The sequence below is a fragment of the Tachyglossus aculeatus genome, chromosome X1 (genome assembly GCF_015852505.1).
Source record: "Tachyglossus aculeatus isolate mTacAcu1 chromosome X1, mTacAcu1.pri, whole genome shotgun sequence".
NCBI classification, from domain to species: domain Eukaryota; kingdom Metazoa; phylum Chordata; class Mammalia; order Monotremata; family Tachyglossidae; genus Tachyglossus; species Tachyglossus aculeatus.
Window position 1 is genome coordinate 87,900,445 of NC_052101.1, and position 16,834 is coordinate 87,917,278.

At 48.0% G+C, this 16,834-nt stretch overlaps 1 protein-coding gene across 2 annotated transcripts in view; it reads right to left on the reverse strand.

Annotated features, from left to right (window-relative positions):
• GNAI2 (G protein subunit alpha i2) overlaps nt 1–16,834 on the reverse strand; it is a 153,739-nt gene that overhangs the window by 36,913 nt on the left and 99,992 nt on the right. For both annotated transcript variants that reach the window (XM_038772534.1, XM_038772536.1), the window contains exon 4: nt 13,567–13,727. In XM_038772534.1, coding sequence (XP_038628462.1) covers nt 13,567–13,727 — 161 coding nt within the window. The remainder of the gene's footprint in view (nt 1–13,566; nt 13,728–16,834) is intronic.

A 16,834-nucleotide genomic window follows, 5' to 3' on the forward strand; every position in this document is an offset into this window, starting at 1 on the left:
GTCACCTACATTTGCTGTCTCCAATCCCCCTCGACCACCCATCCTTCTCGACCCACTACAACCTGGTTTTTGTCCATTCATTTCACTGAGACCACCTTCTTCTCAATGTCTTACTCATAGCCAAGTGCAATGCAGTCTTTACCTGATTCTAATCCTCTTTAGCCAGCTTCTACACCAGGGACCACACTCTTCTCCTCAGAACGCTATCAGATCTTGGTTTGGCCAATGTGGTCCTCATCCAGTTCTCGTTCTACTTCTCTGACTCTTCTTCTTAGTTTCTTTTGCTGGCTCCTGTTCCACCTCTCATTTCCTACCTGTGGATATCCCACAAGGCTCAGTGCTTAGGTCCCTGGCTCTTCTTGAGCTGTGCTCATTCTCTCTGCTCAATAAATACCCTTACTACTACTACTACTTCTCTCTATAGGCAATCCTTGGATTTATGACACAACTGGTTTCTGAAAGCTGTGCCTTAAGTAGAAACATAAGTTGGAACACATTTTCTCTCAGGAACAATGCTTCAAGTGAGAGCTTGATTCCTGAATCTATTGGATTCCCAGTGTTTACCAAAATTACTCAGAACTATGTATACTCAGTTGTAGATGAGCAATAGTGACACCAATATAGTCACATTAAGTCAGAGAGCTTCTGCAATAGGGAGGCCAACTTTTATTTCATTTTTATTTTAATGGCATTTGTTAAGCACTTACTATGTGCCAGGCACTGTATTAAGCACTGGGGTAGATACAAAATAATCAAGCTGGACACAGTCTATGTCCCATATGGGGCTCACAGTCTTAATCCCCATTTTACAGATGAGGTAACTGAGGCGCAGAGAAGCTAAGAGATCTTGCCTAAGGCCTCACAGCAGACAAGTGGTGGAGCCAGGATTGGAACCCATTTTCTCAGACTAGGTTCTCCTTGGTTACTCTGAATGACGATCAGGTAGTGCATTCCCCCTTCCCATCTCCCACACCAGATCCTTCTCTTCCCGACCCCACTCCTCTCCCCATCAATATGGCTTTTAAAATTGCCTCATTTCCTCCTGGCTCCTGTGCACACTTTCTCCCCACTGTCACCTGTGCCCCTGGAGCTGGTGACATAAAGGAGACCAGTGTGGTAAAGTCAAAACCAATGGGTTGAAAAGCTGAAACAGGGTGTAAGTTTAGAAACGTTCCAAGTGCCCTCTGCCGTAACTCAATAAGTCAGAAGTCGAGGACCGCCTTCATCTATGTAAACACAAATCAACAGCGCCGACACCTGCATCAAAGGCAGAAGTCCTAGATTTTCCAAGTGTTTTCTCATAAGTGCTCTACACATCTAGGACCTCATCAGATGTTGATTGGTTGAGCTACTCTGCATTGTATCTGGGGGGCCAGAAGGGTCCCACCCTATGTGGGCAAGACTCCCTGCCACCCACCTTCTTCTCTTCTGAATTGTTTTAAATGTCTCAAATAATGAGGTTTCTAGAGGTGGGCGGGCAGCACCAGGAATTCCCCAAGCAAAGACAGAACTTGGCTGCTCCTTTCCATATTGCCTGTCTCCACTTAACAGTCACAACAGGGACAGTTTGGAATTACACTGCTAAAACATGGGAGCATCTGTCCTAGATTTCCTAAAGAGTAGAGGGAGTGGCAAATGGTTTGAGATGGGGAGAAAAGTAAGGCATAGGAAGGAAAAGTCTGGAAGGCTTCAGTACACATGATGATTCTAAGATGCTTCTAAGTATAGTCTGTCAAATTCCCAGTCCCGCTTGTGATGTTAAACAGAGCTGACATGTCTTCCTCTGCTGTTTATCTATTTGGGCTCTCTCATAACTTCCTGTTCCACAGGAGCTAGAGGAGTCCCCTTCAGTTAGCATAAGGGCTGGACTCACTCTTTCTTCATTAGAGTTAACAGGCGCCTTACAGTGCTTCAGTACACAGTCATAACTGCTGTTTCATACTGACAAAAGAGTAAGAGAGAAGGGACTTGGGAGGGAGGTCAAATAACCTAGTCTCTTGCCTCTGGGTAGATCTGCACCTTAAGGATGGGAGTCAGTAATTTGTGAGAGATTGTAGATTGTTAGATTGTGAACTCCCTGAGGGCAGAGACCCCCATCTAGCATATTGATTGATCATAAAAAAGACGCCATAATATCCTTTTCCAGAGACAGTTGGTATACCATTTTCAATTCACTAAAAAAATGGAGTTCACTGAAGGACTGCAGTGGGCCAAGGTTTAAAATTCGGCTGCTGGTATTTTGGGAACAGGCTGTGACCCTTCTTTGACCTCAGGGAACTCAAGCCCAGCCAATTTCCCTGAAAGTTCATAGTATGAGGGATTGGGAATTTCCCAGGCCCGCTCAAAAACAAGGACCTGGAGACCACCAGAAATCAGAAAAGGTCTGATGTGGGGGGAGAAGCTCCTCAATGGGAAAATGTCTGAAAAGCAGAAAATGGTGACAGCACTCTAGCCATCCAGGATGGGATCCTACAAATGCAAAGATTTCCCCATGAACACCAAGCATCTGAGGAGCTAGGGAATTTGATTTTTTTTAAAAAGCAGCTCCAGGATACTTCTTTGACAACTTCAACTCTCAATATTTATTGAGCATCCTTGCATGCAAGGTGCTATACTAGGCAGTTGGCAGAAGAGAGCAAACCACAGCCCTCTACTCTAGGAAGCCAAAGTCCTAGTGGAGAGAAGACTCAGGTCTCGGCCTCGGGCCCACCCACTTTGGATCCTGCTCTTTTAAACAATAGCTCAAGGAGGAGGAAAAATTGGCCCAGGTTTCCCCAGCCAGACAAATCCATTTAACAGCCCACTGGCAGCAAGAAGGGGAGGCTGGTGTTGATTTAGAGCAATGTTTTCCTCCCTTGGAAGATCCAGGTCTACTGTGAGAAGTTACAAAAGCTGCTTTCCCCTCAGTAGCCATCTGGCTAGAGACACCCTGATTTAACATCTTTCATTGGTGGTCACCTCAGCAGTCTCAGAAATAGCTACTATCTAAACACAATTCTTTGCCTCCAAAAACCTTTCTTTTATAAAATCATATTTGTTAAGCACTTACTATGTGTCAAACACTGTTCTAAGTGCTGAGGTAGATACAAATCAATCAAAACCTGAGTTATAGAACCCCAAACCCTGATTCTCCTTGTTGCAAGAAGGCTGGGTATCCAAGAATCACAGGTCTGGAAAGGGTTTCAAAGGGAACAGCCTATCCTCTGGGCAAGATTAGACCTGAACATCCTGGGACACATCCTGCTCCTGCTGTTTTTATAGCTCTCTGGCATGGCCCTTCCTTGACCTCTCTTAGTGACCTCTTTTAGGGTTTATTTTCCCCTGCTAGGAAGTTCTTCCTTTTGTCTAATCTACATCATTTCTCCTGCACCAGGGGCAGAACTTGGCAAAAGGTCATCTGCTAAAAGTACCCCATCCCATTTCCATGGCTTTCCTTACCACTGTCCCCTAGGTAGACAACTCCTCTTCTCCTACACCTACCTTGGTGGGGTTGGCAATAGTAAATACCAAGAGGGAATAGAGGGATGGAGGGAGAAAAAGGAGTGTGAGCCCATTCTGCATTCACCGAGTCACTACTGCTAGCCACTCAGTGGGAGTCAGGAAAAAAAATAGCCCTGGTACATTTCCCTTTCTGCTGACCCCAAAGCAGCTGTCCCAGATGTTCCGAGGAAAATCCGTTCCTGACTAAAACTTAACTCGTTTTCTCTACTGTCTTCATCCCCTCAGAAGACAGAACTAAAGATGAATGGCAAATTTCTGACTCTCACTCCCAGGCCACAACCCCTTAAACACAGTGAAAAAAACACGATCTTTTTATGGTATTTGTTAAGTGCTTACTATGTGTCAGACCCTGTTTTAAGTGCTGGGGTAGGTAAAAGTTAATTAGGTTGGACACAGTCCCTGTCCCACACGGGGTTCACAGTCTAAGTAGTAGGGAGAACAGGTATTTAATCCCCATTTTACAGTTGAGTGAGAAGTTCAGAGACCCTCTGTGTGGGTCTGTGTGTGTCACCACCTAATTTCCTTCAGTTCCTCTTTCCCCTCTCCAACAGCATGGGCAGACAATGCTTCTCCTCCATGGGTTCATCGACTCAACAAATGCAATGTGCACTGAGATCTGTGTGAAAAGCCTCTTTGGAAGACCGACTCATGATTAAACCCCTCTCCAGTGGGGTGAGTTGGGGGTGCAGTAGAGTCAGGAAAGAGGGACAGAAAAGAGGTAAGATGGGGAGACGTAAAGGGCCCGAGCGGGGCTGGAGTAGGAAATTGTAGGAATAATCTGTTTTAGATTTAGGTGGAAAGCAGTGGGGAGCCACTGAAGACCTGTGAAGAGGGGAGTGATGTACTCTGAACATCTTAAAAGGAGGAAATGTGCAGCTATATGCATAACTGACTGAAGATGGGAGAGAGCTGAAAGGGAAGGAGGCTGCTACAGTAATCCAGATGAGGGGTGACAGATCAGGGAGCTGGGGAAAGAGCAGATCTGTGAAATTTCACAGAGGAAGAACTGGCAGGGCTAAAGAGACAGACTGACTGAGGGAGGTAAATGAGCAAGCGGTGTCAAAGATGATACCAAGAGTGTGTGCTTCTGGGATAGGAAGAAAGGCAGAGGTTTGAGGGATTGTAATGGGAAAAGCAGAAAGAGGAGAGGGTACTGGAGAGAAGATGAGGAATTCAGTCTTTGCCATATGAAATTTAAGGTGCCGGCAGGTCTTCCAGATGGTGATGTCCTAAAGACAGAAGAGCATGGGATTGTAAACTCATTGTGGGCAGGGAATGTGACTGTTATATTGTTACACTGTACTCTCCCAAGCGCTTAGTACAGTGCTCTGCACACATTAAGGCCATAATAAGTACAAAGGACTAACTGAATAGAGCAGGTGAGTGGCCAGGGCTGGAGATGAAGAGTTGGGAGTTTAACCATATAGAGGTAGTTCCTCAACAGAGCAAGGGTAACCCAGAACTTAGTCTTGGGGGACACCCATAGTTCAAGGATGAGGAGAGGAAGAGAGTCAAAATAGAAACCAAGAAGGAATAGTCAGAGAGGTAGGATGTAAATTAGGAGAATACAGTGCTGTCAAACCGAGTTAATCAATCTGTGGTATTTGAGCACTTGGTGCAGAGCACTGTACTAAGCATGTGGGAGAGTTCAATACAATAGACTTGGTAGACACGATCCCTACCTTCAAGGAGTTTACAATCTAGGGGGGGAGATGGACATTAAAATAAATTACAGCTAGGGGAAGTACCAGAGCATAAGGAAATGTACAGGAGTGCTGTGGAGCTGGGAGGGGTGTGAGTATCAAAGGGCTGATACATGACACAAAAGGGCAGGCCAGTGTTCCTAGAGAGTGGTCAACTGTATTGAGAGTGACAGAATGGTCAATGGGTGTCAGGGGCAGGGAAGAGACCATTACACTTCACCAGAAGAAGGCCACTGGGGATCAAGAAGGGAGTGACAAGAGAGGGAATTGAGGCAGCCCATTTGAAGAGTTCAGATAGGGAAGAGAGAAGGGAAAAGAGGTGATGGCTGGAGGGTTTGGGGGTGTGTGTGGAAGGGGTTAAGTTTTTTTTTTCCTCTACATGGGGAAGATTTGGGCATAAATGAAGGCAGCGGATAGGCCAGAGGAGAGGGAGAGATTGAAAGTAGTAGTAAGAAAAGAGAGGAGGGTAGAAGCAAATATTTTTAAGAGGTGAGAGGAGATGAAGTCCAAGGCACAAGTACAGGGGCTACATTTGAAGACAGCTGGGAAGAGGACAGAGGCGGTAGAAAGAGAAGGGCATTAAGAGGTCAAAGTCACTTCTGGGGATGATTGTGACACAAATGGGCATATGTTCTACTTAGAAAGATTGTTGGCCGTCTGGAGGTGTCATCTGCTCTTCACCCTGGCCTACCTCTCAAACCCAAATTACCTGAGGTCACAAAGAAGCTTTCTGGGCTGTGAAGTCCAAATGGCAGCCAGTGGTTCAGGAGGGACATCAGGGAAATCAAGTGTGTTACAGATCAGACAGAGTTTCGTACTCAGACAGCAGCTCTATTTACTGCATACGCTTGATTTCTTAACAGCGCTGGGTTCCGGGGCTCTCCCGGCTTCATCTCCTGAGCCTGAAACTATCTCTGCTCAATTCTGGTTGAGAGAGGGAGGACTATTTCCTTCAGATTCCAGGAAAGGGGCAAGGGACTGATTCTCTTGAAGCTTACACAAGGTCTTTTACCCAGGTGATCAGAAAGTATGGTGTAACCCTGCTTGGAGACTGGGGAATGGATTGAGTGACCTCTCAAAGTCCCTTCCAGTCAAGGAGTCTAAAACTCTTTAAGCTGCAAAAGAGATGGAGTTTCCAAGAAAAGTGCTGTGGCTGCATGATGTTACCCAGGGCAGCTGAGAGTTAGCAAGGACAAGCATATTTGTGGGGAGGGGTGGGAGGGGAGTACAAACGGCCCAAGAGAAAAACAAGGTATCAAGTGGCTTTTGAAATCATGGGTGACTCTGCACTGGGATGAGGAGTTCCCTACTCTGTATCCAAAGACTCCATTTTGAGGAGATTTAGTGGATTTCTTCCTCCCTCCCTCCCTCCTTTCTGCCCCTACACAGGGGCCTTGAGGAGGTTGGGTTATTTTGTCATGTTCACAAAGTTTCTGAAGAGAAATGTTCCATAAATGTAAGGGACAAAGCTACACAGCACCTCTGGAGCCTGATTTCTGAACTGGAGATTCTGAGGCTCTTATTTCTAAATCCAACCCCATCAAGTGATCCTGGCCAAACCATCTGCAAAAGTAAAACACACAAACAAAAATACAAAAAACATATTTGTTTCCATGACCTTAGTTTCCTCATCTGTAAAATGGGGACTAAGACTGTGAGCTCCATGTGGGACAGGGACTGTGTCCAACCTGGGTCCAACCCCAGTGCTTAGTACAGTGCCTGGCACATAGTAAGCACTTAACAAATTAAAAAAAAATTGGACACACGGGTTCACTGTGGTGGTCAGGCAAATCAGAAACAGGAGGCACCTTCCCTCTTCTTAGCAAGCCCTAAGCCATTGAAACCACAGTTTAAAAGGAGAAGCAGGGCCACTGACATTCTACCAGTTTGGCTTTTGAGTTTCCAACTTAAGTTGGCAGAGACCACACACTTGTCTTCCCCTTGAAGGGTGAAGGTTACAGTCTCCTGAAAACCCTCCAAAAGGATTCCCGGGTTTTCCCCTTTAATTAGTTGGGCATGCATCAGGGAAGGGAGACCTGGAAAAGGATTCCTTCCTGCCTCCCAGGACCCGAAGTAGATCCTTCTGTCAGCCGAACTTCAGGGCACCAGGACAAGCTGGAAGAAAGGATCTTTGTGTTCTTTTGTCCAGTGTTCTGCCTCCCTTTTTTTTTCTTAAATGGTATTTTTTAAATGCTTACTACGTTCCAGGAACTGTACTAAGCATTGGGGGATATACAAGACAACCAGGTTGGACTGTCCGTGTCCCACATGGGGTTCATACCATTTAACCAATGAGGGAACCGAGGCACAGAGAAGTTAAATGACTTGCCCAAGGTCACACATCAGACAAGTGGTGGAGCCCATGCCCTTTCCACTAAGTTGCTTCCTTTGGCTCAGACCTACCCTGAACTTTCAAGCAACATGAGGTGGCTCCTTCTACCCCTGAGCTCAGACCCGTCTGAACTGGCAGATTGGGGATTTTCACCGCAGAACCAGGCACACCATTAAAAGCAAAATGTCTTTCCACATAAGTCAGGGGCTACTTTTATTACTTGCTTCTGAATTCTCTCTAAATTTGTCAAAAAGGAGCTGCCTGGCACGTTCTTCACGGGAGCCTGGAGTTGGAAACTGAATAGAAGTTGAATTGTTTCTGCCACTGTCCAAGTAGACCTCTTTTTTCCTAGCTGTTGAGAATGAACTGCAAGAGACATGAAAATGACAGCTCTGTAGACATCAGGCTATCAAGTAAGCTGCATGGCTTAGTGGAAAGAGCACGGGCTTGGGAGCCAGAGGTCATGGGTTCTAATCCCAGCTCTGCCACTTATCAGCTGTGTGACTTTGGGCAAGTCACTTAACTTCTCTGTTCCTCAGTTACTTCATCTGAAAAATGGGGATTAAGACTGTGAGCCCCACATGGGACAACCTGTGAGCCCCACATGGGACAACCTGATAACCTTGTATCTACCCCAGTGCTTAGAACAGTGCCTGGCACATAGTAAGTGCTTAACAAATACCGCAATCATAATTATTATTATTATTCTTAAGTAGGCTGGCTTCTGACATGCCCAGGATGGCAGCTTGTATAGGTATTTTTTCTTGTTCCTCATGGCTTAAGAAATTCCTTGAATCATTAAACGACTAGGCAAATAAGCACCACAATTTCCCCATTTAATCCCCAATCAATCAATGGTATTTATTGAGCACTTACTGGGTGCAAAGCACTGTACTAAGCACTTGGGAGAGTACACTACAACAGAGTGGGTAGACAAGTTCCCTGCCCATCAGGGGCTTTTACAGTCTCTTCCCAGCACATGACGCTATTGTTCGGATCAAAGGGGGAAAAGGTCTCTGGGTAGGACTGATGACATCTGCCCATCTCTGGGTGGTCTCCTGTCTTCCCACCCTTAGCTTTTCGGCTGAGGAGCATAACCAGGGGCCCAGTGAACAACGAATGAAGCAGAGCTGCCCTGTTGGCTCGGTCATGGGAAGCAACATGGCCAAGTGGAAAGAGCAAGGACCTGGGTTCTAATCCCAGCTCTGCCAATTGCTTGCCGTATGACCTTGGGCAAGTCACTTAACTTCTCCGCGTCTCACTTCTCCTGTTCTCCCTCCTACTTAGACTGTGAACCTCATGTGGGGCAGGGACTGTGACCAACCTAATTATCTTGTATTTACCCCAGTGCTTAGAACAGTTTTTGACACATAGTAAGCACTTAACAGATACCAAAAAAAAAACCAAACCCCAAACCAGAAGCTGGACAATTGAGGCCTTGGAAGTCTATTCCTGCCTCCGACAAGGATGTTGTTGGTTTGGGCCCCTCTGTCTCCCTGCCTGTTGGAATGGACTACAGGGCTAGCTGCCTCCTACAGAGGTCAGCTCCAGGAGGCTGAGAAGATGAATAAATAAACTGTGATGGAAGCATTTTGCCCAATTAAGAATGTCATACCAATCACCTCAACAGCCTCTGGGAGGTTGCAGTGGTTAAACCTTTTGCAGAGCAGAAGGGGCCCAGAGGGAGAAGCTGCTGAGCCTTGCTTTTTTTCCTCTGGACCTTTTTTTAATATGGATTTTAGGATTGTTTACGGTAGGAATGAGGATGGTTCCCTGCACACAGCAGATCCTTTTGGGGTTAGTCACAGCTTAACCACTGGAAACAACAGCCTACTTGCAGGCATGAGGACCTGGGAGTGGAAGGACAGAAGGGAGAAGAGGCTCCCTGGCTGGCTTACTGGAAGGATTCTCAAGTTACTCGGTTTCATCTTCCCACTCTACAATTGACCAAATCATTCTGGCCTGATGATTTGGCAGCCTTTGGTCATTTTTCTGTCATTCCCCACCCCTCTACTGGCAGATTTAAAGAAACACAGTGAGCCTCCTCATACCCAGAGACCTTTCTAACTGGAGTCGTCCCTAGTGTCCAACATGCTGAACACTATTCAGCAGGGGACGGTCTTTCAGGCCAGGGGCTTAACAAATACTGAGAGACAGACAGACGGGGTGGAGGATGCGGTCAGCCCTCTAAGAGGACAGTATGGGAATAAACCTGAGGGTGAACTGGGGCAAAGAGGAGGGAGTGGTAGAGACAGAGATCAGCTGGAATGGGCTGGATCTTGGACAAGTCTCCTCCCATGCCTGGGAATTTCAGGGAGGGGCTGGCATGTCAGCTAGTGGGCCACTGTGCATGTGTGGGTAGCTCTCCTGGACTGCTGAGCCTGACTTTCTCAGAAGCCCCCGGGTCATCTGCATACACAATGAAACATTTTGCCCGCAACCAGCTCAGTGGCACCACATTACTCTCCAACTCCCAGGTTATCCACCAGACAAATGCCCTGACAGTGGGAGGAATAATTGGCATGCACCAGGGACATCTGTTCTCAGCATTTATTGAACCTGGAGACCACTTAATTTGATAGCTGTCCCATTTTGGAGGGGAGCATTACCTAGTCTAACGGGCCTATTTAGGTCGGAAAAAGAGGAGGGCTGGCAGGAGCAGGATCTGAAGTGTGCAAGAGAAGAAAGGAATTTATCCAGCTCAGATTTGATTAAGGAGCAAAAGTCCTCAGGGTCTTTCATTTAAGGAAGGAGTCTAACTGCTTCAGACAACTGCACAAGCCAGTGGGTACAACATCTCCCAGCACAGAGAGTCTAAGCTGCTGAAGTCTGTGTTTTGAGCAGGGGAAGAGGAGGAGATCCAAAAGAAGGAAATGGTCTGGCAGCATCTCCCTTTTGAGGTTGATTCTTGCTCCTTGTGCAATGTGAGGGAGGTTGGGGGGAAAGGAAGCAAGGAGGAAAACACAGGCAGTCCAACAAGATGCCATGGGAACAACCTCAGGGTTTCACAGCAGTCAGTGGGCCCTGGGTAACCCAGCCGGGTAAGGAGTGCCATGTAACCATTCTGACTGTTATGTTTCTGGGCTGTCTCCTAGGCAACACAGAGTTTTGTGCAAATATCAGATGGCCCTTGGGAATCATGTTGGGTCCAAACAAGCATTTCATCTGGTTACTCTACCACTGACCACAAATGGAGGCTGGTGCATTCTGGGATCATGCTCTGGCCTGAGTTTCTGCAGGGTGGCAGAAGCTTCACTCAGCCCAGCTGGAGGCAAATGCTGCAGCCAAAGTGGCATGAAACTGAAGCATACATCCGTGACGCTCAAACGCTTGGCTCAGGGCCCCTTCCCTGAGTCAGCTGATCTCTAACTCTGTCTATATTTCCCCCTCACCTGGCCCCCCCTTCAACTTCACCACAAGTTTATTCCCATACATCGCCTCATAAATGTCAATATAGGGCCAACTCGGGGAATGGGGGTGGGGGTGGGTGATGGAGCCAGTTTCCCCAAAGGGTTTACAGTTATAGGGGGGAGAAAGCCACGGTTTTGATTGGTTTCTCCCCCATAGCCATTTGGGCTGGAACTCCTGGCCTTGCTCAGGACAGACCTCCGCCAAGACCCCAGACCCTTCTTTGAGCCAGGCTGAAAAGAGTTAAGTTTCCAAACGGGGTTGTAGAGACCCTTAAATTGAGTTTGACTGGTTAGTTTTTTGAAGCATGTCTGCCGCTTGCACAGGCTCCATCCCACCTGTTCCCTCCCTAAAAGCCCCGGTCCCTGTACTTAAAATTATAAGGCCACACTTATGGAAATGCCCCAGCTTTGCTGAGATGCCCTTGGGAAAGGAGGAGACCTCCAGCCCAGCCACACAACTGCCATCTATATCTCAATTCTTGCTTCTTGGAGGCTGGGCTCTTTCAAGGAACCACGTTTTTAGGGCACAAGCTGGGCTGAGGCAGCATTACGTCCAAGCCCCGGCTGACTTGGTGACATGAATAAAAACCACTTTCATCTGGTCTCTGCCTGCATGGATGGGGAGCGCTTTGAAAGTGTTCCTCCTACAATTATGCAAAGGTGAGGGCCATTTGTTTGACTCTGGCTGGGTTTCCCTGCCAACGGGCTAGGTTTTAATCTCATTAAATACATTAACGGTTCATTTCCATGCTGCTGTCCCTGTGCATTTAAACCCTGACTGCATGGGAGAAAAGACAGGTTCATTCAGCTGGACCTGAGGCAAGCGTGGGTGGCAGACTCATGCCAGACCCAAGGAAAGAAGGATCTCTATGGCCCAGAAGAGATGGGTATGGAGAAGCAGGGCTCTGTTTAAAAGTAAAAACCAAGTCCATTCAACAAACTGGAAGCTGATCAAGGGCTGGGTGAGCCTACGAGAAGGAATGAAATAATAGCATGAAATTAAGAGTGGGCTGGGTGATGGCCTCCCTAGAAAGTTTTGCAGGGGAACCCCTTCACAATAAGGATGTCTGCAGGAGACGAGGGGAGCCCCAAGACAGGCAGTATTTAGAAAGAGAAAGACTTGTACCACCCAAGTGATCCTTAAACTGGGAAAGAAGAGGGGGAGTCAGTCTGGGGTGAAGTGTCTGAGCAGTGGTAAGGGAGAAGTTGGGGAGACTCTGTTGTTGCTGGGATCTGGCTACACAATCTCTTTCTCCTGTCTTGAAGGGCTCTGAGCTCAACTTCTCAAGAGGAGTAGTAGTAGTAGAAGTAGTTGCAGTAGTATTTCTTATGTGCTTACTGTGCGCACAGCACTGTACTAAGTGCTGGGAGAGGATACACAGGTGGGAATTAGGCATGGTCCCTGTCCCTTGGAGAGCTCACAATCTAAGGGTATACTTGGGGAGAAGGGACTGGAGACAGCCATCTCTAGAACGATAAAGCAATAAAATACACCACAGACAAACCCACAAAATAAAAACAAAATCAGAGGAAGCAATGTGGACTGGTCTACTGTTTTGAGGCTGCAATCAATCTGGTACTTCTTGAGTGCTTACTGCATGCAGGGCACTGTACTAAGTGCTTGGGAGGGTATAATACAACAGAGTTGGTAGACATGTTCCCTGTGTACGAGGACCTTACAGTCAATGCCACAAGAAATATGCAGGACAAGAGAAAGACCCTTTTGATGAGAAGCCCTTCGACTGGGTCTCAGTTCCCCCATCTTCACATGGGAAGGGCTATCCAGCAGAAACCATTACGTGCTTTGAGAATCTCAGCGAAAGGAGTCACAACAGTCAGAAACCGGAACTACAAGTGGGGCTTTACATTGCAATAAATGGAGACAAGAGCTGGAAGAATGCTATCGGGGATGGTCCCCAAACGTGGCTGTCAGGGATCTGGCTCAGTCCGAAAACCCCAGAGTTCAGGAGGAGAGACAAGACCCACCCCTCTTTTCTAGAACTCAGTCGACTCCTGAGCCAAATTCAAGGTTTCCCCAGAGGCAGGTTTCAAACCGCCAAATATTTTCCATCCAATGTCTCCTTGGGGTTAAGTTCAGAGAATCTCTTTACTCTTATCGGAGGAACCAATTTTCACAGGTTGCAGAGAAAATCTTCACAAGAAGCAGAGAGACCAAAGGGTCTGTGAGCAATCAGAAGTATGAACGTGAAGAGAGCTGGGCTTTTTCCCCAATATGGCAGGTACCCGTTGAGTACTGCCAGTCCCCCTGACTTCAATGATCCCTTTGTAATCCCAATTTCCAAAATTTTGGAGTAGATTTTTTTTTAGGGACAGCATCTAGGGGCCGTGGGGGGGCAGGGAGGGAGGAGGGAAGATGCTGAGAATCAGACTCATTTTGCATGCACCTTTCAAGAGGAGAAGAGAGACTCGCAGCAGAGCCCAGAGACTCTTGTTCTGGCCACAGCAGTTACAGCAGAGGTTCCTGCAACTGCCAGTGAGCTGCGTCAGTGACAGCCGTAACCCAAGCCTGACAGAAACCAAAGACCAGTCCCACTAAGACTCCCCTTTCACATCCAGGCCCCCAGCCCCAGGTGCAAGCCCTCCATCAAGGGATACTCACTACGCAGCAGAGTCATTGAGCTGGTACTCGCGGGAACGGCTGAAGCAGGCCTGCACGCCGTTGTCTGCCCACAGTCTCAGGATCACACCAGCCAGGTCATCAGGCAGGATGCCCTGCTCCTCCGCAGTGCAGGAGAGTGCAAACAATTGACGGGCATCATCCTGGTATTGGGAGGAGGGCAACAAGAGCAGAGGCACAACAGTTAGAGTGGCTGCTCATCTCCACCTTGGAAAGGGAGCAGCCCCCGACCCCAACCCCACTCTTTACCTTAGTAAGCAGCAAAATCCAGGCTGAGAGGTGGGAGAGTTGGTACTACTGATCCCTGATCACCCCACTGTTGTATGAAATGAGGGGGGAGCGCCCAGCTCCCCTACTGCACACAAGAAGAAACAGGATATCCAGCCCTGCCCTGGGGAGATTAAGTAGTAAATGACCCCAGCAACCGTGCTTCCCAGTACTTCCCAGTTCATACCCGTAGCCTAAGAGAATTTCGGTAGTGAGTCTGAAAGAAACTGAATAAGCTCTGCCACTTTGTTCTACTACGTTTTCACAGGTGTCTAAGTTTAGTGGGGGGTCACCCTAAGAGCACTGAATCCAGGCAGACGCTGGGGCTCTCCAAGAATCATTACCTGGGGGTCAGCGGGAAAAGTGGGACTGTAAGACTGCAAGCTCCTCCACTAGACTGTGAGCTCCTGGTGGGCAGGGAGCAGGTCTTCCAACTCTGTCATACCGTGCTCTCCCAAGCTCTTAGTACAACACTCTGCCCACAGTATATGTTCAATAAATGCCATCCGTCAATTGACTGATGGATTGATGAGTACCACTACCACTGGCACTTCAATCAACAGAACCTGAAACACTGAGATGATGGGTGTTTAAAGGTAACCTCCCTATATTGGAAGACTCCTTCATTTCTAGCCTCACTAGTTTAGTGGAGACACAAAACTCTCAGTTTCTGAGAACCTCCACTGCCCTGCTTGTCCACTGATGATCGGAAGCACTTTTCCTTTACGCAGGCCTGTAGCAAGATTTGATCTTCCCAGTGTTCCTGGGCAGGGCAGAAGAGGAAGAGGTGGGGGAGAAAGACTGGCTGAGGGTCGCACAGCCAAGTCAACGGCAGGGCTCACTTAGTCTCAGGAGGTGGGCTTAACGGAGCACTTGTGGGTGAAAAGATGATACTTGGGTTCTCCCCAGGATGCAAATCCCTCAGAAGGAAAGTGGGGCCAACTTATGTGACTAGAACATGGAATTTAGTGACTGCTACTTCTTCTTAGCTGGGTGTTTCCTCTTCTTTGAGGGTCCTGCGTGGTCTGGGGTAAGGAGGATGCAGGCCCAGATTCATCCCATGTGTAGCTCCATCCTGGCCTTGAAGATGCACAGCCTAGAGTTCCTTGCAGGTGAGGCTTCCTGAAGTGACTCCCTAAGCTGGCCCCAAGGACATCATGCCCGAAACCCCAGCAAGATTTCTCTCCCGGTTCCCAACCAGGCCACGGTTTCCTCTCGTTCCAGCACTTCTGCCCCCAGACTACTGACACAACCACAGAAGTGTCCCAAGGTTCATGAGGCTTGCTTGCACACAAAGGGGCCTTAGGCAATTCCAAGTTAGAGAGTTGGAATGGAGGGGTGAGGCTCAAATCTTGGTGGGCTTGGCCTCCACAGAACAAGTTAGCTCTCCACTGAGCTCTCTCAACAAGAGAGCTCCAGAAGAGTTACAAGAGCCAAGACCCTGGCTGCAGTTCCACAAGTTGTCTTCTGGACTACAGATTCCCAGGGACCTCAGTTGCTTCATTTCCTTCAGTTGCCTTTGGCAGGGCCATATGGCACCATGGGATCAGCTATGGTGTCAAGAAGGGCTACAGGCCCGAGTACCCAGAATCTAAGTCCATTTCAACCTGAGGTGATATTTTCCCTCTTTTGCCAGTTATAAAGTCATCCCACATCACAGGGAACCCTATCCCAGAGGTCTCCTAGATCTTGGCTTTTCCTGCACAAGCCAAGCCAGTAACAAGCCAGTGGCAAGTTGGCAGGCAACAGGTACGAGTGGCTTAGACAGAAGGAGGGACTCTGCATTTCCAACTCAACAGTGGATTCAAGTCAGTGGAGGAACAAGTCCTTCACTTGGGCAGGGTTCTGGGACAGAGATCCTACCTAAGCTCCAAGGGAGCATGTCCAAACCAACCCTTAACCTGGTAGTATAGGGGCTTTGCCATGGCAGATCCAAAGTACTGTAAATTGCTCCCCTACAATAAAGAATGGATCCAGCCCCACAGCTGCCCAACGGTAGCTTCATCCCTGCCCCAGACTATCAGAGAATTTTCTTGGGAGGTCTGTACTCTGCATCCTTCATGTTGAACTCCCAGAATCCTTTAGAATCCCCAAGAAAAAGGAATAGCAGGCCCCACAACTCCCTCCCTCTGGATGCAGTCTGAAGCAGCATCAGCAGCAGCTCAGGAAATGGCAATAAAGAATCATAATAGCCCTTCCTCTGCAAGGGGATAGAGCTCTGGTGTCCGCAGGGAGCTCTAAGCTTTTCTAATCTCCCCGAGATGAAGCTTTCTCCTCAGAAAAGCACAACTGGTTGGGGCCCTATTACAGTGAAAGAAGGCCTGTGCTCTGAGTTTGGCTGCTCCAGTCTTTTTGCCTTATCCCTAAATATGCTCCAGGCCACCATCTTGAGAAGTGAGGCCCTTTGACTACTGGATTCAAGTTCTGAGTCCCCTATGTGGGTCTAGTTTGCCTCTGCTGGTACAGCTGCTGACTGAAGGGACGGATCACATATCTTACTGAGTCTGATGGTGACTGAAGTGAGGAAGGGGGGATTCATGGACTTTCTTTCCCAGTACAAGGCCCCACTCCCTGCAAGGTGTCAGCACCAGCTACTGGTGAACCCCGACCAAGGTATGTTTCAACGATACCATGACTCACACTATATGTGGCCCCAGTTTCGGTTCTTTCAAAGAGCTTAAAACTCTTCTTCCCACCTTTCCACACAGATCTGCTCGAAACTCAGACTGGTGAAATGACTGTCATCTGAGGGAAGGGAAGCGGAATTCCCCGATCTCTGGATGGCCACTGAGGGAAGTCCTCGGTGCAATGGGAAGCCCCACTGAGCTCTAGCAGTAAAGTGCAGAGGTCTGGAACAATTGTCTTACATCGGCCTAAGAGAGGAGTGGTCCTGGTGGTGGGAGGGTACAGACCTCCAGGAAGAAAGGAGCCCCTGACGACAGGTGGCAGGAAGGCTGGAGACTATTAACTTTATCACTAATGC